At 41.0% G+C, this 24,058-nt stretch overlaps 4 protein-coding genes across 4 annotated transcripts; all 4 read right to left on the bottom strand.

The window, feature by feature from the left end:
* Window positions 1-331: 331 nt before the first annotated feature.
* On the bottom strand, window positions 332-7,280 carry zgc:136472 (uncharacterized protein LOC678514 homolog). Its single transcript, XM_046417884.1, has 11 exons — window positions 7,069-7,280; window positions 6,763-6,963; window positions 5,145-5,269; window positions 4,920-5,057; window positions 4,630-4,737; window positions 3,313-3,438; window positions 2,987-3,184; window positions 2,765-2,885; window positions 1,858-2,039; window positions 1,617-1,706; window positions 332-1,472 (listed from the first exon to the last, which is right to left on the bottom strand). The coding sequence occupies exons 1-11, from the start codon at window positions 7,232-7,234 to the stop codon at window positions 1,389-1,391; spliced, it is 1,539 nt and encodes a 512-aa protein (XP_046273840.1). The 5' UTR covers window positions 7,235-7,280; the 3' UTR covers window positions 332-1,388.
* Window positions 7,281-7,654: 374 nt separating this feature from the next.
* Window positions 7,655-12,979, bottom strand: si:dkeyp-75b4.8 (lipopolysaccharide-induced tumor necrosis factor-alpha factor homolog). The gene is made up of 5 exons (XM_046417898.1): window positions 12,717-12,979; window positions 10,808-10,955; window positions 9,970-10,077; window positions 9,645-9,852; window positions 7,655-9,555 (listed from the first exon to the last, which is right to left on the bottom strand). The coding sequence occupies exons 2-5, from the start codon at window positions 10,926-10,928 to the stop codon at window positions 9,450-9,452; spliced, it is 543 nt and encodes a 180-aa protein (XP_046273854.1). The 5' UTR covers window positions 10,929-10,955; window positions 12,717-12,979; the 3' UTR covers window positions 7,655-9,449.
* Window positions 12,980-14,090: 1,111 nt separating this feature from the next.
* pdia2 (protein disulfide isomerase family A, member 2) lies at window positions 14,091-20,320 on the bottom strand. Its single transcript, XM_046417908.1, has 11 exons — window positions 19,927-20,320; window positions 19,060-19,266; window positions 17,608-17,741; window positions 17,379-17,516; window positions 16,492-16,608; window positions 16,279-16,404; window positions 15,998-16,192; window positions 15,791-15,911; window positions 14,647-14,825; window positions 14,327-14,500; window positions 14,091-14,232 (listed from the first exon to the last, which is right to left on the bottom strand). The coding sequence occupies exons 1-11, from the start codon at window positions 20,219-20,221 to the stop codon at window positions 14,176-14,178; spliced, it is 1,743 nt and encodes a 580-aa protein (XP_046273864.1). The 5' UTR covers window positions 20,222-20,320; the 3' UTR covers window positions 14,091-14,175.
* Window positions 20,321-21,415: 1,095 nt separating this feature from the next.
* On the bottom strand, window positions 21,416-23,475 carry LOC124074732 (protein PERCC1). Its single transcript, XM_046417936.1, has 2 exons — window positions 22,455-23,475; window positions 21,416-22,357 (listed from the first exon to the last, which is right to left on the bottom strand). The coding sequence occupies exon 2, from the start codon at window positions 22,340-22,342 to the stop codon at window positions 21,497-21,499; it is 846 nt and encodes a 281-aa protein (XP_046273892.1). The 5' UTR covers window positions 22,343-22,357; window positions 22,455-23,475; the 3' UTR covers window positions 21,416-21,496.
* Between the last annotated feature and the right edge of the window lie 583 nt (window positions 23,476-24,058).

The following is a 24,058-nucleotide window of genomic DNA, read 5'->3' on the forward strand; positions in this document are numbered from 1 at the left end:
TCCTGTTACGCCCGTTTTTTAAAAATATAATTGTCACCACTTTCAAGAACAAATAATTTCTTTCTTCCATCAAACAACACCCCCTCACCAAAGTGCACCTGATTTGAGCAGCGCACCACCACAGAGGTGAGCCAAATAAACTTTCCTTCACTGTCATTTCAGCTGCTACCGCTGGACCGTGAACACTTTGTCTGCTCAACAGCCACAGAGAGGAAGCGGGACGCCACATGACAGGGCTGAAGGTGTGCTTTTATAGTGATGATGATGTTCCTGACCACCAGCGTTGCAGCTTCCTGCCTGTAACTGTCTACAGTAAGCGAACCTGCTGCTGTACATTAGAAGATCCTGCTGCTAGCGATGCTTTCATCATTTACAATAAGACTACAAAAGAGTGCAAAAGTAAATGAGTCACAGCATTGTTTTTTGTTTATTTGATGTCTTTGATGAGAGGTTTGTTCTCTTTATGTGTCTGTCTCTCCATGTGTCTTGTCTCTTTGCGTCTAATGTGTCCATCGGCTTTGTTAATCACACCAGGCTGATGTTTGAGGGTCACCAGCCCACTCTGCAGCGGACAGTCCAGAACGCTGGTCCTGTTGAAAACCTCGTTGTGACCTTCCACAGAGAACAGACAACACTTACTCGCCTTCAGTCTGTACATTAACACCAGTGTAGAAGATGATGGAGGCCAGTATTGGTGTGAGTCCAAGCTGGAACTGGGACCTGAAGGACCACAGCTCACCCCAGTGGTGAAGTCAGAAACCATCATGGACTGATTTATCGACAACAAAAATACAGATTGTCATCAAGGAAGGAAGATAATAAACAAACTTAATTTTTTATCCTTTAAAGGTGACTAAGGTATATACTGAACAGGACAACTTACAGTTAGTGCTGCCTGGTGGACAATAAGTGTGCTGGAGAAACTTTTTCCAAATGATCTCAAACATATCTTTGGTATTTCTGTACTGCAATTAGTTTCTTATTTGCTTGAAATATTAGCAATCAAAATATTAAAACCTTATACGTGCTGTGATTGTCCAATAATGTCGACCATGCTGATGTGTCGGTCAGGCTCTGTACTATGCATCATTAATTCTACATGAAGGATCTTTTTGCCATAGTTGAAGTTTACATCAAGTCTGCTTCAGTTTTGAACTGTAATGACCATCATGACCACAACAGAAACCCGCTGAGGTTAAATAAATACAAAGTCTTTCCACCGAGAGACTTTTTTTAACTGAAAACTTTACTGGATTTGATTGGACAGAGAGCTTATGACTAGACTAGACAAAACCAGATCCATGTTTAGAGAGTACTGACTAAAAGGTATGACACACACACACACATATACACACACATATACACACACACCCTTTAATCTTTTTGAATTAAAGCTCCTCTTTGGCTTCATTGGCTTTTTTTGCCTCTTCAGTTTTTATGGCCTCGATGTACTTCCTCCTGTCTTCATCCTCCTGGAGCCGCAAAAGAAAGAAGATTATTTTTAACAGAGAAAAGAGCAGCTCTGAAACACACACACACACACACAGTCAAACAAACTGTTTGACAGTCGAATCACTGCTGTCGTGTCGGGCAGAGTAATGAAGCAGACGGTTTACCTTTACTCTGTGCTTTTTGGCTTTCTCCACCTCCATATCTAGAAACTTAATCAGGTCCTTCAGATTTCTCTTACCGGAGTAAACCACCACCTGACAGGAAGATGTCACATTTTACAAAATATGGATATTTCTTTAAGTAATGCAGCCACAGTTGATCTTAACTATTGGCTCCGATCACATTGTTATACAGTCAAATCATCACAAACGAGATATCACGCAAAAAAGTCTTTTTTTTACTTACTCTTTCAGCATACAGAGCAGGGAACAGGCAGAGTGACGGGTAGGAGCCCTGCATTGACATGTTGATGTCGTTGGCTGAGGCGTCGATGCGAGCGACCACCACGTCCTCTCGGTCCATCAGGGCCTCGGCTAACTCCGCCCACAGTGGAAACAGAGCGCTGGACTTCTGGCTGTAGGGAAGGTCTGAAATACACGTTTAATGAAGATTTTTATAGGTGTAGGTGGTGAGTACGGGTGGCAACATCAACAGCGGAAAGATTAAAACTAAAAGAAGTCCATAAAATAAAAAAGCAATGCGACCCTTCAAGTATGGATTTGTCGTTTTGAAGATCACATGGCATCTAGGAGCCAATTTTGTTGGCTGTCAAAGTTATATTTAAACCTGTGTTAATCCATTGTTTAGCCAACAAAACAACCCTAACCCCCCCCAACCCTAACAAATTCATCAGGGCTTATGGCCAGCTAATGATCTTTAGTCTAATATTCACTGTTCTTTTAGCTTTGTTCTGGTCTTCACCAATGCTATGTAGCTAAATGCTACACAATGCTCACAAGTTAGTGGCTAACTTTGTCTGCTGTGTGATGCTAAGCAAGCAGAGGATTTTTTATGAGAGCTTCTTCTCTGATAACAACAGTGTGACAGCAGTGATAGCAAATCAAAACAGTGAGCTGAAAGACACTAAAACGCTCCACAGAGCTGAGAGGAACTGCAGAGTGAGGAGATAATTCTCTGTGGGTTCAACACCTCGTCACTTTGTCTGTCACTATCTAACATAAAGTATTGATTACTGCACCTTTGAAATAATTTTAAAACAAAGACGTTAAACTTTTGTACCAAACTAATCCCAGCATTAACGCTGACAAGTCCAGGTTTACTGTGTCATTTTGAATGAAGAGAGCTCACATACAGAAGAGAACAAAAACAGTCTTGTTGGGGTTAAAGGCGACTTTCTCCAGCGTCATTCCCACCAGCTCCTTCACTGGCTGCTGGTCCCATCCCTCAGGTATCGGCTCACTCTGCATTTTCGGCTGTCACATTAACATGAACACAAACATGTTATTTAAATCTGGACATGCTGATTCTACACTTCCTGCCATATAATCACACCATAAATGAGAGTGAATGTTACCTTAGCCTTGCCTTCTAGGTAGGACTGGCAGAAATTTCTTATGGTCTCGTCATCCAGAGTGTCAGAGGGCAGGTGATAGGTCACATGGTCTGTCAGGTTGACCAGTCGGATGAGAGGAGCCTCGAAATCCCGGACCCGGAAGTACTCCATCAGCCTACCATTACGGGGCTCGTCCACGTTCACCCACACGAACAAAACCTGAATGCACACACACCCACACGCACCCACCCACACACGCTGAGGTGATGAACTCCAGCTGTTTGCAAGAAGATTATTGCAATGTGCTGCAATGCTGCTGTTTGAAATAATTTGTGTTTGTTCTGTACCTTCAACCTGAAGGATTCTGCAGCGCTGCTGAAAGCAGAGTGGATCTCTTCAAAGTCAGCAGAGCTCCTGTTGACAAACAGGAGGGCGTGGTTTAACACGGGCGCTGTTAAAATCTGTCTGGCTGTCTGCAAGTGAAAGAATAACATGAATACATCTTCATTAACAATATAAGGTTATATGTGTCAAAACAGCTGCAGAGTGCGTTTTTATACAGTAGCAAAATGATGGCACTTTTGAAGGCAATGCCACTCAGTGCAGTAGATCTATAGGAGACCATATGGCAGTCAGAAGTATTTTAATATAACATGATGTGCTGTGAAACAACACAGTACATGAGACAAAAGCTTTTCATTTTCAAAAACTCATCACCAGTTGACGGTTGCTTTGATTCGGTGCTTTGAATCCCTTATTTTATCTTTTGACTTCCTATCGTCATCTGACGTGGCAGTGAGTTACACCTGCTGCTGACACCTGATCAAATGCAATATATAAACAAAAGTATTGGTCCGCCTCACTATTACACCAAATGGGATTTTAATGTGTTTCTGTGAGAATTTTGCCCATTGGTGCAGCAGAGCATTTGTGAGGTCACACACTGATGTTGGACCAAAAGGCTCACAATCTCTGTTCCAGTTCATCCCAAAGGTGTTGGATGGGGTTGAGGTCAAGACTCTGTGTGGGCCAATCAAGTTCTTCCACACCAAACTCATCCAAGCATGTCTTTAAGGAGCTTTGCTTTGTGCACTGAGACACAGTCATGCTGGGATAGAAAAGGGCCTTCAACAAATTGCTGCCACAAAGTTGGAAGCATAGCATTGTCCAAAATGTCTTGGTATGCTGAAGCATTAAGATTTCCCTTCACTGGAAGCAAGTGGCCGAGCAGCTCCATCCTTATACCTTTCTCCATAGACTAGTTTTATGGTATAATGTACAGCATGAGGGAGTCACAGAGCTGGTAGAAAATGAACAGCTTTCCTCCACAGCAGTCTGACGAACTATCTATATAATGGGGCTGATTGACTGGGCTCTGCCGGTCATCTTAATGTTAGAAAGGTCACTGTGATTTAGGCCATTTAGACTGTAGATTTTAAATGTGAGAACAAAATCAAGTGAGATGTTTTCTCTCTTTTTTTTTCATATTCACACAAAGGATTGTTTGACCTTCAGATTTTCAACACATAAAGATGGCAACTAAAACCAAACTACATACTAACAAATATTAAGAAATTCTTCAGTCAGTTAATGAAGTGAAGCAACCAGACTTAGGAAGTTTACATAAAGTAAGCGGTTATATGTGTGCACCGCCCTTCGAATACCTTTCCAGTGTACTCGGTGACTGGGTCCATCTGGTAGACGGTGATAAAAATGATCAGCTCCTCTTTGGATGTCTGAGGCATCATTTTGTAAGCCTGGATGAGCTTTGACTGCAGTGCACACAAACACACACACACACAAAGGCAATTAATCTCTGCTCTTCTGCAATATTAATGCATCCAACCAGCTTGGTGTGATGGTTTAATGACTTTATTATCATGTCTTGATCCCAACACAATGGACAGAGGTTTGTCTGTGTGTTTGATCTTACTGTATGTTGTCTTTGAAGTACCTTTTTGATCAGCAGTACGACATCATGCGCGAGACCATATTTGCTGATAACTTCATTGTCCTGTGTCACAGCGAAGCTAACGTCAGGAAGGTCGAGCGCTGCAGCATAAAACAGCTGGACGTATTCGTGGTTCAGCTCCTACTCACACACATATAAACTGTTATTTAGACAACTGATCACAGTCACAGCACCAGTTAAACAGAAAAACAGTCAGTCTGTATTCACCTTAAAGAATCCAACCACTGTCAGGTCCTCTGAGGCCTCTAACTGCCAAAGATCAGTGATGATGTCAGCAGCAGATCCCGCCCTCCTCTTCAGCCAGGTCAAGATGGAGGCCGAACTCTGGGGAACTTAATCACAATTCAGGAAAGTTTTTATCTTCAGAATTCTTCCCAGACTAAATAAGATTCAACAGCTTTGTTGATTAAAAAAGTACTGTAACAATTAAGGAAATATTATTATTGCATGCTGTTTTTTGCCAAAGGGGATTGATGAATAACCAGGTTTTTGATCCCACAAAAGTAATAATAATAATTTCATTTTTCATTAATATGTGTCAGAATCAAGCCTTAAAGCCTTATCCTACCTTATCCTATAGCCTATAATCAATGACATGAATACTGGGGGGGGCATTTATGGGAAACATATTGATTAAAAGTTTTATTGCATAAATAGTAAAAGCACAAACACAACTGTGGGAGAAACAACTGTATAATTATGGTTATGTTAACATAATGATAACTGAAGTTATCCTGACATAACGTAACGTTGCCAGTCATAAATCTTTAACCGACCAATCAGCATTCGTTAGCAGAATGCTGTCACTGTATGGGCAAAACTGTCTGCCCTGTAAGAGAAACGAACGGGAATTAGTGTTATTTCTTTTAAATTCTGATATGTAATTGATATTATATTTGCACAAACTAAAATAAAGCTTAGGCATGTTTTTCTAGAAGTAGGTGTAAATAATTAGTATTAGTATATAATTACTATTACTATTAGTGAATTGCAGCTAGTGGACAGGCTGTCCTTAGAAGGGCTGTGTGTCTACTTCCTGTAAGTTCTATGCCTGTTGCTATGTCATCGCATTACAGGGTTCGACCAGTCAGGGGCGTTGTCACACCTCAAAAGTGAAACCAGCTAAGTTTGTTTTTAATCACTTGTTTGATGAATACATGAATGTTACAGCAGTTCATTATAATTTTCAATACTATAAATTTCCTATAACTTGTGAAATGTTAAAATCATATTGAGGTGGTAGCAAAAAGTGAAACTAAACAGTTGAGATTTTGTTTTGCTTATCTTTTTAGTAATGTCATTTCTCATGTTGCAAATTGCTTTCCTGCCTGTACAACATCCATTGCACGTCTGCCCGTCCTGGGTGAGGGATCCCTCCTCTGTTGCTCACCCTGAGGTTTCTTCCATTTTTTCCTGTTAAAGGTTTTTCTGGGAGTTTTTCCTTAGTCGATGTGAGGGTCGAAGGGCAGAGGATGTTGCTGATGTTATGTTAAGCCCTTTGAGACAAACTGCTTGTAAAAATGGGCTATACAAATAAAGTTGACTTGACTTGACTTGACTTGATGTTGTGAAAAGGGGAGTGAGATGTCATGATTGACAGCTCCTTGCTAATGTGGCTCATCTGTATGAATAGCAAAATCCGGATGCACTGAAGGACATCTAGTTTATGGACAGTGTATTCTGTAACAGAGCATAGAGTTGAAGTGCACAAATCATATTCTTTGCAAGCTCTCACTGGCCACACAGACTGAGGTGCTAGACTGGATTTGGCCTGCAGGTTTTGACCCATGTGGGAGAAAATATACTGCTTGTTATTTGCACATACCAGGACAGTCCACATGGCTGTGTTTATCTCCAGAGAGGTACAGCCTGATTGTGGGGAGGTCCGTTACATTGAGCTCTTTAACCAGGTCCTTCTCCTTTGTCACATCAACCGCCGCCATTTTGACCTCTGACCCCTGAAGCTTTGCAGCAGCACCTTCGAATGCTGCGGAGACTCGCTGGCCCTCTCCAGACAGAGGAGCATCTACACACACACAGACACACACAGGAAGCGAGCATGAGCCGAATCTCTTAGCTTACTAACACACACATTGAGCTGAAGCTGAGGGACACTTTGAGTGTAACTTACAGAAGTGCACCAGGAGCTGCTTATGTTTTCTCAGCGCTCTGTTGAAATTTCCCTTCTTCAGCTGGACAACCCCGTCCTCCTCGAGAGACGACTTGTCTTGCGTGTCAGCGGTGACAAACGCACAAAGACACAAGGCCGTCACCCCCAGCAGTGGCAGTGTCCTCATGACGGCTCACTCACAATGTGACAAATTAGACACTGGAACAAGCTTGACTGAGAGGTATGGAGGGAGGGAGTGGTGAAAGGAAGGGCTGGTGTGTGTGTGTGTGTGTATCAGTGCTGAGGTGGTAGTTGTGAATGCTTTGTTATCTGCGACTAGGCTCACAAGTCTGTAGCTGATTAACTTTCTATTCGAGACCTGCTGTAAATCTGTTATTGGCTGCTGGTCGTATCAGTCATATCACTAATATCTTAACGGCCTTTGCCTAGCATTTTAGTTTCAACAAGGTCAAAATGGAAGTGCAAACTCATACACACGCTCTTTCACGACACACAGAAAAAACAGAACACATACATGCACACATGCAAAATTCGCAGCCTTTCACAGATGCTGAAATGATAATAAAAAAACTACTTCACGTCGTCGTCAAAGTAACCAGGACCACTTTATTTCCCTATCAACATGATAGAATGATAAATACTAATATGACCATATTTTGATTAAACAAACAAACAAAAAAAAGGCAGTTGGCAGTGATACATTATGTCATACATTCTGACAACAACGACAGGTAAAGCAGATGTGTTAATCAGTCATTGAATTGAGGTTTATACACTCAGAAGCCCAGGCACCACAACCTACACCCAGTTTTCTATACCTGGTATTCACAGCAGGTCTGTATCACAGTATCAAGTATTAATCAGTAAAGGATTCATTCAGCATTTCGAGAAACACGCTTATTAGCTTTCTCGCAGATGAGTCAATACCGTATTCATATACAGTACCCCAAACTAAAGCTAGCAGACGGTTAGCTTACCATAGAGACTGGAAACAGGGGGAAATGGATATCTTGACTCTGTCCAAAGGTAAGAAAGTCAAGTATTTTCAGCAAAGTTAAGCTAGCTGACTGTAGCTCCATAAACAAACAGACAAATATCAAGCAATGATTAAGAGGGACTGCTTGGGAGGGGATGAAAATGGATGAAAATGAAAGCATTTGCCTAGAATATTTTGATGAATTGAGTTCAGTAATAAGGTATAGCTCTCACTCTCAGCAAGAAAGCCAATAAGGATATTTTTCAAAAATGTCAAACAATTTGTTTAAGATATAATTCTTAGACACTTAACTTCTGGTTATTGTGGTTATTTCCAAATTTATGACATGGACCTAAAGACACTGAATATCATCAGCTTCACTGAATAGATTTGTACAGACAATAAGTGTTATACCAAAGTATGTATCACAGCAATTCATAACATAAAGACACATCTGTAATTTTTACCAGCAAATTTGAGGCGTAGCATATAAAATTAAACAGAATCCGACTGCAAATCATAATTTTGTGTTCCTCAACTTATCATAAATTATAAACTAGTATGAATCAACGTTACTTTTGTAACTTTTTTACAACTAAAAACCTTGTTTTGCGTACCTCTTCGTATCATAAGTTCTATCAAAGGCCCTGCACACTCACACAGCTGTTCATGTGCATGTTTCCTAATAAGTATGATTAAGATGTTACCTCCATAACAGGTGCAACTAGCAGGAGAGTGAGGGAGATGCCAAAGAAGCCCAAACAATCTTGAGAAAAGGGCTAATAAAGGGTTAATCTGTCAAAATAAGTAAGGTGACCTGTGTACCTTAGATGTTCAGGGCCTTTAGAAGAAGAATTGTTTTCCAAATGGATTTTTTGTTTGCTTTGACAAACAATTGAACAAGTTGTCCCCTTCATTATTAAAGTAAACATGACTTGGATGTGTCAAAAAATGTTATAAGTATTTAAATATAGAAAATATAATTGCCACATTTAAGAAGAGAACACGTCTATGAATGAAGTGCAAAGTCGTATGGTAAACCCCCAACATTATACTCATAGTGCAAAACCTGTTTTTGCCAAACTCACGGGGACAGACGGGACTTTTGTCCTTCAGAGGGGGAAGCAAAGGTGAATTTCTGAAGATTCCTACCGTGACAAGTTTTTCTAGCAGGAAAAATCCTTCCCAAACTGCTCCTCCTCTGTCCGTCTCCATGATCAGTTTGTTCTGTATAAAACTTAGATTACACTTACTGCCATCTAAATGCAGTCTTGCCTCACTGTGTAGCAGTGAGCTGTTTACATTCCTAACCTACAACAGTTTACTTATCCATAATGTGACAAAAATATATGTGTATGTGTGATTTTAGGTGGACTTATTAGGAGCTTTATTAACGCCAACAGTGTCATCTTTCGTGTGTGTGCAGATGGTATCCGCACTCTGGGCAGTTATGATATGCATCTTGCAGGCTACGTACCATTAAGGGAATCAGACAGAAACCACAGACCAGCCTGAAACACAGAGATGCAGAGAGAGTCTTTGTTAAACCTGGTTTACTCGTGTGTGTGTGTGTGTGTGTGTGTGTGTGTGTGTGTCTCACCCCGCAAATGTGAGGACACCACACAGGCACCAGGCAGTCTGCCCAGGATAGTACGTGACTTTGGAGGTGACAACACGCCGGCAGCGTGGACAGCGGACCACACAAGGTATGTCTCTCAGATGTGTCAGTGAGACTGACACATCGGGCGGAGGCTGCACCACCACTGCTGGCTGAGTTTGTGTGCTGCTGATGGACGGTATCACACCAACTGAAATTCAGAAGTGGGATATTGAGAACAGAATGAGAAGAAACGATTATTTTCACTTGACCGGTTGGTGTGCTTGTATGCCATTGAGAGCGACAGTAAAGTTGAAGCCTTTGATACCTTGTGTAGGTGGATGGATTATGACTCCAGTGTTCTGTGGCCGTGACGTCGCAGCAGCTGGCACCACAGGTGGAGTCAGGATAGGAAAAGGATCCGTCTGGAATGTAACTAAAAACAAACAAACAAACAACCTTTAGTCGCCTCAAAGTCTCTCTGTTATCATTCATTTTAAATGCCATGATTCTAATACACATCAGGACTTTAGTCATTAATGTTTATTTATGTTGAGTTTGGTCAGAAAATGTTGTGACCGTGAAATAATGATTTGATCAGGTGGGCTTTTTGTCCCTCCTGGCCACAGGTGGTGTTTTGTGCCGGCTGGAAATACAGTGAAGAAGAAGAAGTGCGTGGGCTTAAGCAGCTGTCCAGCGACAACAAGGGTGAGATTGGTGATTTTAAAAACATTGTTCTTGTGTGAAAATGATGTGCATCCACACTCGTGTTTCTCATTTTCAGAAAGATCTCTAACCACATTAAAAATCCTAAATGACCAATGTGTGACAGCCTGGTTACTTTGCTCAGTTTCAGGCCCTTAAAACTCCTTTCTGACACCTCCTGCTCTCTCTAATCACCTTAAATGTGTTTTGTTACAGTCAGATTTACAATTGAGTTGTTCAAATTCACAAATAGTTCTGTTTCGGGTGTCAGAATAAAATCACTGAACACTACCTGGTGTGAATGTGAACAGTATTACATCCACTTAGATGTCAACAAAATTATGAAAACGTCTGACAAAATAAACACAAATACGATTTGGTGACAATAGATGAACCGTGTATGATACCTGATGAGCTGGGAAAGAAACAGGCAAAGAGGAACCACTGAGATTTTATCTTACCTGCTTCTCCATAGGTAGGAGGAGGTGTGGAGGGAGAGGGGAAGGAGGCATCATAAGACGGGGGAGGAGGGATGTGGGTGGAAGGGTGGAGACGGGCCTCCTCATATGAAGGGGGTTCCATCAGGAGATCATTCAGACAAACAGGAAGCTGGCGATGAAGAGGAGACAGCAGACAATTCAAATGTAAGAAAACAACAAAGAGACGACATATTTTGTCTTCACGAATCGTTCGAGAAGGTTATGTTTTTGAAGCTGATTATTATTTTATGTTATTTCAAAATTAAATTGGCTGCAAAGTTAAGGAAAAGCTCAATCTTTGGAAGTAATAGTTAGGGTTAGGGTTATCGCCACTCAATGTCTCACTCTTTTACTTTTTTTCTTTTTTTGCTGAGCAATTTTTCCACAAAAATCTTGAACAGGCTGTGTACAATGGGTTATTGAGATGGTTCACTTGTCAAATGACTCACTGGAAGCAGTAAAAAAAAAAGATCACGTCAGTTTCCTTTGAACAATACACCAAACCAGTTATAGCATCCACTGGGAAGAAGTCAAAGTCAATGAGGAGTCAATGGGCGGCTAAAGAAAGAAAAAGGAGGTCATTCACATCCACGATGACCAGAGACCCCTGATAGACAACCACCCGTTGACTTTGTCCAAAAGGACAATAACTCACACTCACGGAGAGCTGAAGCTGTCTGTTCCTGGTGTTCATTCAGTCTATTGAAAACTGAGCTCACTCCATGAGCTAAAGTTTAGAGCTGGAAAAAGCTGAGACTATTTTGCCAAACATCTGGCCTTTAGTTTTTGATCCAGACCCATATCCATTTGGGGACACAAGATTCTCTTTTTGATATAGGCTATCTTTGAACATTTCGCTGCATTTATTTGACTGAAAATACTCAGGACTCTGACTGCCTATCATATGATGTAGATCTGGACCCAGCTGCAGATTTTCTCTTCAGATTTTCTATTATTATTGTTTGTATTCCATCAAGTTGCATTTTCCCAGTTTTTGATTATATTCCATTGAATTTCATTAAAAAGTCAGTTTCTGACTGACAGCTTCAAACTGTGTGATGTCCGCACATTCTTCTGTGGGAGCTACTGGTATCATCTCCTCCCTACTCTACTACAGATTGGACAATAGAGAGGTATGTTTGCAATCACCGGTCTGTATTTTCACCTGGGCAACTTAAGTTTTAAAGGGACAGTGTCGAAACAACACACACACACACACACACACACACAAGCAGCATTTCAGTATAGTCAGTGCAAAGTCGACACAGTAGATAATCCAGGAAATTTCTTAAGTATGACATTTACACACTGTGACATTACATTATTCTTAAATACTTTTAAAATTGAAATGTAAAAAAAAAAACCAAAATCTTGTCTTGTCACTGTATAGATTAAGAACAGTTTTAAAATCCAGAGCACTGTATGTACACATTACAAACAGATAGAGAACATCAGTTCAAATTATTATTTCTTAAGTTGTGATGTGAAGAATCTACATATTAGAAAATCTTCATCTCCCAGGTCACACTTACTATCAGATGAACACAGTTGACCTGACAGATCAAAAATAACAGTGTCATTACAGTACAGAACAGAGATAAAGTGATCCCACTTCACTTGATTATCAACAAGCTGTGTATTTGCACCAATGCGTTACCTAAAACCAAATGTTTCACTCATTAAACGCACATGTTGAACAAAGCCAAGTAATCCTAGCTCACATGGAACTCTTATGTAAACATGATACATCCAAGCCACAGCATCAGATCCAAACAGGCACAGATCTCTGCCTTAAACAAACTCTAAATAACGCCTGCAAACAAGTAGTACACGTCCTGCCTCACTAATAAAACTGTGCGATGTGTGAGATATATCAGAGCAGTGGTCTTACCTTGGACAAATGAGGAAGCTCGGCTGGCAGGAGGAAACGTGTACCATGTTGGTGACAGTTGTGACATCACAGCCTGTTGAACCTGTTTTCCTCTGGAATTAGAAACATTTTGCTTCCCACAGAAAGAAACCAACCCTCTTTAGCTGTTTACTTTGTTCAGATTCATCCTCTTTAACAGCCTTGGCTCACAGTCACCTCATTCCTAAATGCAAACTCATTCTCTGATAACAGTATTTATGGGACAGAAATTGCAAAGACACAGTATACTACAATTAGCAATATTTTCTTAGTACATTTTATATACATGACAAACAGAATCAAGTAAGTGAACGTAAAATAATTTTCTGAGGAACTATGCAGCAGCTTAGGTGTTTGAGTGCAAATTATTAAGACACAAATTTTTATGTGAGTGTATGTAGTTCTTAAATCAACATATATATATAATATAATGGCCTTTACCGTTAACCTTTCAGCTAATAACATGCTTGTTAAGCTCTTAAGATAGAAAACTCATGAACTGCTACCTCATTTAATCAGTGAGCCAGTCGATGTTATGCTAGCAGCAACTAGTGTAGCATCAAGCTGCTAGCTTCAGGAAGAGATGAGGACCACGTGCAGAAATCTGATTAGTCTGATTAATGATGTCTACATTTACATAACAAAATATCCAGGAAATGCCAGGTTTGATCACCTGACTTTATATCTAGCACCAGGTTAAAATAAGTTTCTGCTAATGACATCCTTACCAGCCTGTGATATACCTTGCAAATGTTAGCATGCTAACATGTTAAGCTAAGACAATAAACATCATACTATCCAATGGCCTATGTATAATAATGTCATTTCCATATTGTTTCTTTTCAATTTTTTTTTCCCAGAAATATGGTCAGTGCATATGCACCTTGTTTGATCGGTCCACCATTTTTTAGAGGTTTGTATTTGTTTGTCTTGAACTTTCCATCTTTAACTCTACTTCATTGCGCGTGTTGTCATTCAGATGATTTTGTGGGGTTTTCTTTCTTCCGTTCACCTCCTCTAACAATTCTTGTCCTCACTGCTTTAACACTTTTGCTTCTCTGAATCATTTCCCCATCTTGACTGATTGTGATTATGTTGACATTTGTGGCAAATGTAGACCATAAATATGTTGAAGGGTTAATTCATCACATAACTTTCATGTATGATAAACTCTTTTGTTTTATTAACGATTTTCATCACATGAAACTTACAAAATTCAATTCATGAGACATTTAGAGAAATTAAATGGAAATAAGTTAAATTTGTCAGAAAACCAGTTTTTGAATCAAATTTATCAAGTGAAGGCAAATTTAAACAGTGTTTGCCAATTCAAAATAGCCATGAGTAAACGACATCTTTATGTTTGTCACCCAAATTTGTTTTATTAAGAAACACTGAAAGATGCAAGGTTGATCCTGATTGGCCAGAAACCAAAATGATATCACAGTTCGTCTTTAGATGTTTTGTTGGTGGGTACCTCTGCAGACTCATCAGTCTCCTGAAAGAGAGAAGAATAAAAGTGGGAGAGTGGTGAGTAGAGTAGATTTATATTTTACAAGAAACCAATATAAAGTAGCTTTAAAAATACAAACCTTGCTATCATCGTCAGAGCTGTCACCTTTCTCACCATCCTCACTTTCGTCGCCTTCCCCATCATCCTCTCCTTCCTCACCGCCCTCATCAGTCGCCTGTTCTGGTAACACTCCTCCGTTATCCAGGAACTTAGACATGGTTTCCAGATCCCTCTGCCCAGTGAAGTCGACCACCTTCAGGACAACAGAGAGAAAAAGACAAATTGATGAAGGACAGGATGAGTGGAGAGAGAAATAGTCAAATACTCAAATAGTGTATATAATGTAATAATGTACATAGATAATGTGTCTGTCAGGGTGACACGTGAGAGTTTGGGTACCTCTTTGCTACCAGCTGGGTAGTATTTCAGTGTTGGGAATCCTTGAATGTTAAGAGACTCCACCTCGTTGGCTGTGGCATCCATCTTGGCGATGATGATGTTTTCATGGTCGGCATACTTTTCACCCAGCTGCTCCCAGATAGGAGTCAGTTCCTTACAGTGTCCACACCATGGAGCATCTACACACAGACACACAAACAAACAGAAGCATACACTGTTACAAGATGTAAGAATACATCCGATACTGGTTTTATATCAGTGGATTTCTTGAACATTGAATATATAATGTTAGTTGTCTAATGCTGAATGATTGTTGCAACATTACAAAGTTGGTCAAGTTGAGAGTTACTCGGTCTGTACAAGGTCAATATAATACAACATAAGTCTATTAAATTAGGTCAGTGACCGTGAACAATGGCCTTTGGCTGATGAAATGTTGATAAATGTTGACTTGAATTTCGATGTTGTTACTAGGAACTGATAATATCAGTATTTCCTGTATAATGAAGGCTGCATGGGCTCACTGACCATATCCAAAGTCACTCCCTGTTTTATTTTCAAATTGTAATCCCAACAAAACAAAAATAAATTAGAAGTAAATTCGCTATTCCAACAGTTATGATCATTTTGGCCTATTTTATGACAGGCAAAATAAAAGACTGTTTCTGATTTTCAACGAAAAGTCATGTAGGCCTTCATTTCAGATTATTGGAGAACCTTTTATGTGAACTCAAATGAAATGGCTGAAAGTAAATATAATTAATCATGACACAGCTTGTAATTTCTCATTTTTGATTGGTTGCCAGGCTTCAAGAAGGCTTGCATAACTTACATAACTTAACACAAGCTGGTACAGGAAAGGGATGGGAAACTTAGTTTAGTTTTTTTTCCTGTGTCTTTTTGTTTGGCTGAATTAACTGAAACTAATGATGTCCTCGTTGCATGACCAGAGGACTTGGCCACACCACCCACGCTGATTGTGCGACATCATAGCTCAACTGGAAGCTAGTTGAGCTCACTATGACTCAACTATGCCTTTGTTGTTGTTGGCATTGAATTCATGTTCAGTGAATTCTCTATATTTTGTGGCCTGTTAGTCACAGTTTTGTATTGCAGACTCAGACAAGCAGACAAACTCACTTACAGAACTCCACAAAAACGTTTTTAGTCGGGTCCATAGCAACAGACTCAAAATTCTTCCCCACCAGGACTTTGACTGGTCCCTTATTCCAGTCCTCTGGGATGTCCTCAGACTTATAGTAAGGCTGCACCACAAAGAAAGAATCGTTACGTGGTTTAATACTGCTGTGTGACGGAGTGTGAAATGGATCTGTGTGTGTGTGTGTGTTACCTTGGCAGTGCCATCCACAACCTCTTGACACAACTGTGCTAGTGACTCTGTTGTGAAATCAGCATCACCGATGGTGAACTTCTTTCCTGTCTCCATGTTGATGATGCGTGTCGTGGGGATTTCGCTCTCAGACACGCCGAAGTACTTCAGCACATTAGAAAGGTCTTGTGTCATGTCGATCACAATGAACAGCATCTACATAACACACATACAAAACATTTTATGTCTTTGTCTCACTGACTTTTTCTCAAAGACACACACACACACACACACACACACACCTTGCCCTTGAACTTTTTAGCAGCAGTCCTGGATTCTTCCACCAGGGACTTCTGATCCTCCACAGAGGAGTTGATGAACAGCAGGGTGTGCAGCAAAATACTGGAGGTGAAGATTTTTTCTGCTGTCTGAAAACACACAAACAGTATCATCTTAATTTAATTTCACATTTCATTTTAACTCTGTAACCGTGTGTGTGTGTGTGTGTGTGTTACCTTCTCACTGAATGGGATGATCAGCTCCAGGCTGTTTACTTTGATGAAAGTTGTGACGTTTTTCTTGTCCAGCTTCCCGTCGTCTGACAATGCGAAGTCGGCTCTGCCGTCATCAAACTATCAAACGCACACACACACACACATTTGTAGCAACATCCCAATGTATTGTAGTTCTGAAATAATAAATCAGAAGGTTGTGCATGTGATGATTGATTTTGTAGTTCATATATTAGGTAGAACTATGAAATTTGCTGGTTTCAGCTTCTCATTTGCGAAGATTTTCTCTTTATCTTTGTTTAATATCATTAAAAATTCAAAATCCTTTTGTTTGGGCTGATGGTCAGACAAAACAACCAACCTTTGCACTCTGGAAATTAGATTTGATATTTTGTCATACACACGAGACACTTGACAAATATTCACAAAATAAAAACAAAAATTTAATCCAACGCAACACTCAAAGATATATATATTTTTTAAAGTGGATGAATGATGAGACAAAGGGCCTGTAGCGCAGACACATAAAAGCAACCCAGTCCCTCCCACATTCGTTCAAGAGCTCAAAGTAATTCAAACAGTGACAAACGATGGCTAAACAATCAATCAGTTAATCAAAATGATACCTGACAGATTAATTTGTAATAAAAATAATCATCACAATAGCTGCAAGGCCTTTTCCTTGTTCATATTCTAGACTAAACCCTAAATCTGAAGTTTTATAGAAAGTCAGGGCCGCCCAAATATCCTCACCTTTCTATCCTTCTGAGGACTTATGGTCCTCTTAAATGGTCACACTGTACACACTGTCTCTAGACGCTAGATGGCAGCAAAGCTAAAATGTTTACAGCTTCTTGTACGTTTGCACAAAATGCTTGTCCAGTTCATACCTTTTTGAAGAGCACCACTGAGTTGACTTTCACTTCATACTTCTGGAAAACCTCTGGACTCGCTGACAAAGCGAACTCGGTGTCAGTGTCATCGAAATAAATTTCCTTGAGCACTTTGGCAGCCTCACTTTCCAGATCCTGACATAAATATCAATCAAAATATAAATATCAACACAGATAAGTGATTTTATGATCTCTTGGTAAGGACGGATAAAGTAAATAAACGTACATCAAAGAATCCTACAACAGTGATATTATGGGAATCGATGAACTGAGCTGCAGAGGCTGCAGAGTCGAGCACTGGAGCGCCAGGGCCTGTACGACGCTTCATCCATTGGATTATTCCCTCCACTGACCTCTTACCTGGAAAACACACAAACAAATGAAGTCATGTCAGAGTCATTTCAGAAGGCGGTCAAGGCAAATGGCTGCCCACATTGAGCAGAGGTCTGCTCTGAGGTTTCTGCCTTCTAACGTCACCAAGTGCATGTCCATGCAGGTTTGGTTGAGTCTCTCCAAAAATCAAATTAAAGAGTTTGGTCTAGACTTGCACTAACTGGAAAGTGTCACGAGACAACTTCTGTTGTGAATTGGCGCAATACATTGAATTGAAATGAAGTGAATTTCAAGTGCTTTAACAGACCAAGACGTAAGATAACGATGTGACAAAAATACGGAAAAACATGTTGATTCAGGCAAATACGCAACTGAGTTATGAAGAAACAGTTAATACATCAAACTGTGAACATGCAGGTTTTTCTCTCTCTCACACACACACACTAAAGTCAGATATTGTGAAAGAAAAGTTTGAAGTTTTGGGAAACACACACATTGATGCCACTTTGCATGTTATGTATGAAGCTACACTCAGGAGATGTTTAGCTTAGCATGGCTCTCTGTCCAAAGTTCAAAAACATGCCCACCAGGGTGACACTTTATTACTTTGAATAATGGTTTTGGGAAATACTCTTTTTCTCGGCGAGAGTTAGATGAGCAGGTTGAAAACATGAATCTAAAAAGCCACGGCTTAGATTAGCGTAGCTTAGATGAAGACTGGAAATAGTGGAAACATCTAACCTGACTGTGTCCATATTTCAAAAGTACATATTCCAGCACAGTACAAAAATGGCACGTTGTGGTTTTACAGGATGTTATTCTGCACTATTTTTTAGTTAATTGTTTAATTCATTTACATGCAGCACCAAGTCATTGTTCTCGTACTACCTGTGCCTTGACAAGTGGTAAAATTTCGTAGTGCTGATAAGTAGATTAGAGCTGAGAGCAGCTGTTTCTGCCTTATTTCAGGCATTTCAGCTAAACTAAAATAATCCAAGCTAACTGTCTCCTGCATAATGAATCTTATCATTTAATTCATGTTTCCCAAAAGACAACATAAAATTCAAGACAAAAGATAAAAGAGTTGAAAACTGTTTAAAACTGTTGAAATTGTTGATTTAAACAAATAACTTAAGGCAATAAAAAGACAGTAAACAGGTTCAGCAGTAAAGAAGATAAACACACAAACACACACACACACACACACACACACACACACACACGCTCAGCTCATATGTGGCTGTTCAGGTTACTCTCAGGCCTAATGATTACGTAGTTAGAACCTGAAAACATGACAGTGTAGTGAGATAATATTATGTGTGTGTGTGTGTGTGTGTGTGTTTACCAGTGAAGATGATGGGCTGCTTGCGGTCTCCGTTGACAAACATCTTCAGAGTCGGGAAGTCTAAGATTGCAAACTCGTCGGCCAGCTCCTTTTCCTCTATGACGTCCACTTTGGCCAAACGCATCGCTGGTTCCTCCGTCTTCAGCTTCGCAGCAGCCTCCGCATAGATTGGCTCCAGACTTTTACAGTGGCCACACCAGGGAGCATCTGCACGCATGCAAACACACGCAAAAAACAGTTCATTTCATCATACAATGAGTATGAGTTTGACCATGTGGAAGAAATAGACTGAACATCAACTGAAGCAGGTCTCTGCTCCGTCCGGTTTGGTGTTGCTATCAGCAGCACATGCAAAGATACACATGGAAATGTGCTGCTGATAGCAACAGTGGCAGTTGGGCTCGGCCTTCAATCTTTTCCTCGTTAGGGCCTCGCAACTCTTAGCACTGAGCTCAACTGTGGGAGAGTTGAACCAAGGGAACATCTGGACCCGGAGAGGCCACGTGTGAGCACGTCGGTGCGATAACGAGTCAGTGCTCAAGAAGGCTGCAACAGAAGGCACTAGTGGAAAATTTTGACAATTTATTGCATTTATACATTATAAAAATGATAAACTCAAGGTCCTCTTGGCTGTTCTTTTCAGTAGCATCTCATGGCCGTCTTTTGTTTAATTTTAGCGTTTGTGTTTCTAAAATCAAGACATTTAAGCATAACATATGTTGTCACCGATGCACTAAGAAGCAACACAATGGACATATGTATTGACTCAAAAAAGTTTAATGTCAGCTACTGGGCACCAGAGTTTATTCATTATTAAGAGTGATCGTTTCACTGTTTCTTCTTTAGATACAAATCATGACTACTTACAGAAGTCGACCAATAAGTACTGATTTTCACTGAGAGCTCGGTCAAAGTTGTTGATGTGGAGAACCATCACGTCTTTCTCCTCCTCTATCTCCGTTGTTTTCTCTTTCTTTGGTGCCTCTTCGGTTTCCTCCTCCCCGTCTCCTGTATCTCCTGTATCCCCCTCTTCTGTTGATTTCTCTTCTTCTTGTGTTTCTGTGCGCTTGTCAGTGTTGGTATCTGCGTCGTTGGCCTGGATGCAGGAGGCCCACAGCAGCAGGCCCAGCAGGGTTATGGACAAAAGTGTGCGCATCCTCATGTTGGCGTTTCCTGTCCGAGCTGCTCTGGTACCTCTGCTCAGGTATATGCACCCACAATACGTGTGGCGCTGGAAATTTGCACCTTTTATGTATCTAAGACAGAGAGTGTGTCAAAATTTTACTGGCCTTCCCGTTCGTCCAATCAGACGGTACGCCTGCAGGGGACTCTTTCCAGTCTAACCAATCAAATGGTGCCCTGTAGATGCAGAATTGTGAAGAACTGGCTGATCCACTGTTTGTCGTTCATTCACCTCCCTCTCTCTTTCTCTTTTCTCCTTTTAATTTTTTTCTCGATTATTTCCTTGAATGAGTCTTTCATACTGCATCATCCACCAGAGGGTGGCACTTTTTCACTCTGGGCCTCATCAGATCCTCATTTACCAAAAAAATAGCAACGATTATGTGCGTTTTCCTCTCTTGTCTTCACTCGTCTCATTTATCTCACTATTTCTGTTTACTTTAACTACAGCAAACACTTTGTCTCCTAAGTCCCACTTCCTGTTTAATCATCCACACTGCTGTTCAACAGAAAAGACAGGTAATTGACCTATTTTGGCAAAACACAAACACCTGAGAACCATTTGCAGATGAGCTGTCAGCAGATTCACAGCACGTGTTGGCCCAGGGATGGTTGTACATGTTAATCATGTTTAAAGGGCCAGTTCACGAATTCACGAATATTGCACACAGCGTCACTGAGAGGTGTGGTCTGAAATGTTCTCTGTTGTACCTGTAACCACACCCAGTGTCATGGTGCCTTCAAGTACGCCTGTACATCACTGCAGCAAGGTGAGAAGTCGAACAAGTTCAGGTCAGCGAAAACAAGATTTGTAAGAGAAGTTAAAACTAGAAAGAAAGAAGGTATGTGAGGTTTGTGGATTATTCAGAAAAACTTGGACATTTACTCTGGAAAGGCTGGTTGTTGACTTGATTAAATAAAATTGTTAAATTCTCTGGGCACCAACTAAATTACAGTCCAAGGCAGATATCTTAAAACCCGAACTCAAAAACTGAACCCCGTTTTCATGGTTAAGTACCGCCAGAGGTACAAGAGAGCAAACACATTTTTGTCATTTAGGTGAACTGACCCTTTAAGACACACAACACATACGTAGTCAGGCTGTAGTTAAAAAACTGTTCACAACATGCATTTATTTGTTTCTGGTTTTTTTTCTTTTTTAATTAACCTCGTTACAAGTACCTATCAAAGTCAAAGAGCAACTTGAACAAAGCATTTTCCACAGTCAGCTGTCGGTCCCAGCAGGCCGTTGTGTTTAATGCTGCATGTGTGTGTTCTCCGTCAGTGTGTGCGTGAGCTCCGGGTTTGGATCCCAGTTTGCCAGCAAGTCACTGAAGTCCGGCTGAGTGCCTTCGAGGCTGTGTGTGTTGTGTGTGTGTGACAGCGGGCTGTAGTGCATGTGTGTGCTGGCGTCTGCGTGTGTGTCGTCCTGTGAGGGTGTGTCGCTGCTTGTGTGTGCGACATCAGGTGTGTTACTGAAACTGACCAGAGAGCAGCAGGGGACCGGCTCAGTCCAGAAACTGAGCGGGAGGTGCCTTTTGATCATGGGCCGGTTGCGGCCCTGACTCGGGCCCCTGTGTTTGAACAGTTCAGCCAGGGGCCCCAAACCGCTGACTCCTTCCTCATCAGCACAAGTCACAGAGCTGCTTTCTTGCTCCTCTGGACTTCCTGCTCTTGCGATTTTCAGCAGGTCGTCATAGTAACGCAGGCGCCCACTGGTTGTGACTGAGACCGTGTCGCTGTAGATGTCGCAAGCTTCTTGATCGGCAGAGCAGCGACCAAAATACCGCTGGACGTCACGGCTGATGAGATCTGCAAACCTCAGCAGCTGCTTGGTCACATCCAAAGCGTAGTGGGTGGGGTTCGAGAAAACCTCCTCTAAACATTCCTCCTCTTCTTCCTGAGCTTCAGATTCTTCATCCTCCTCCTCCTCCTCCTCCTCCTCCTCTCCTTCTCTTTCCCCGTCATCTTCCCTCATCTGGGGCTTCTCCTCCAGCATCTTCTCTTCGTCCTCCTTGCATGGAGAGTGCTGGAAAATCAGGGGGAAGTAGGCTGGAGGCGGGGCCTGAACGAGGAAGTTTCTGATTATGCCCGCCGCCATGTTGGCTCATTAAGGCTGGGGAGACAGTTTCAAAAATTAAGAATCAAGAAGGAAAGCAGTTTGTTCTCAGGACAAGAATTTGAAATTGGCTAAAAAAGTGAAAGTTTATTACCTACTGAAGTTCAAAAAGTCAGAGTTGATGTCCGAGGAAAGGTCCGGCCTGGGTCACTGATGGGTAGACTTTTCTGTACGTGTGGTGTGTGCGTATGTAATACCGGCCTGTTGGGATTGTCACTGTATATATACCTCAACACGTGGCTGCAGACGTGTGTGTCTCCCGGTGGACGAGGCAGCTTCCAGAACAAATATTTGCTTGCCGGATTTGCCAAACACACTTTGTTTACTTTATCACTGGGCAACCGGGGAGGGGGTCCGAGGCTAATGGATCGTCTGCTAGGGGATGATGGAGAGTTGTTACACACACACACACACACAAATCATTGCTTCTTCCGTCCCTGTTATCAGGCTAGTTAAAGGATAAAAGAGCACGAAATCAAATCATATGCCGTTTTGACTTCTAAAGGGGAACACTCTGAACCCGAGCAGACTGAGATACAGTACAAGCCTCATGACACACAGCTCTCCATCAAAACATGACGTAATGTGACAGGTTTTCGATCGAGACGCCACATCAGACTAGAGTCAACCACGTCAACCTCCCAAACTGCCAATCCTTGCACTGAAGAAGATAATTATGAGCTCACACACACCGTCAGTTTCACCCGTGGCTGTTGACTGACTTTCTGAATACATAAAGCTCTTTAAAGGCTGTTGGAGGACAGATGGAGGGATGACTGGAGATCAGGCGGCAGAGCAGAACAAAGTGCCCTCGAGAAACAAACTGTTCTCAATGACAGCTTGTATTATTTTCTATTTTTGCTGTTGCCAACAGATGTCTGATAAACCAGAACTGTGTTAGTGTTTTTCTTAGTACTTTCCAGTTCCTCCACTCCATCTGTGGCTCCCTTAAAAACCAAAACACACAAATGCATGAGTTCATGTTTAAAAAAAAGGCTCAGTCATTAGCTGAAATGGCTGGACACTGTAGCTTCAAACAGGACTACTTTTAGCTGTGGAGTAACACACCTTCAGTGCTCTTGTAATGAGGTATGTGGCGTTGGCTTAAAATAAGAAATAAGGAACATGTCACTGAGACACTGGCACTCAGACAAAACAAGGATCAATTCATTGTTTGGTCTTTTCTTTTGCCGAGAAGGAGGAAAATGTTGACGACCATCGACGACCACTTCAACAACTTAACAACAACTTAACACTTAACAAACGTGACTTGTGTGAAAAAGTGGCGAAATTCTGAAGACAAATATTTGAGAGAAGTTTATTATCTCTATTACAATTAAAAACAAGTGCTGTGAATTTGAGCAAAGTTGAGCACTAAAATATTCATGTTTTTTTTTACATTTTAAAATACATCCGTGTTGATTTTGGCAAATAAAGTCAAGTTGATTTATTTTATGGAAGTAAGTTAATACTCGTAGTTACATACAACATGTACGTACAGCATGTACGTGTTTAAGGCGTAGTTTTGCACACATAAACACGTGTCAATCATGAAAGCAGTAATTTGATGACTTTGAGTCCCACAGATTAAGTCCTGCACTTCATCAGATTTTACTGACCTTTACAGACATCTGTAACTCTGTAAATATGTGCATGTGCTTCTGTTTATATGTGCATGTCGAGCATTAATGTGTGTGT

This window comes from Scatophagus argus, chromosome 2 (genome assembly GCF_020382885.2).
Source record: "Scatophagus argus isolate fScaArg1 chromosome 2, fScaArg1.pri, whole genome shotgun sequence".
In the NCBI taxonomy this organism is placed as follows: Eukaryota; Metazoa; Chordata; class Actinopteri; family Scatophagidae; genus Scatophagus; species Scatophagus argus.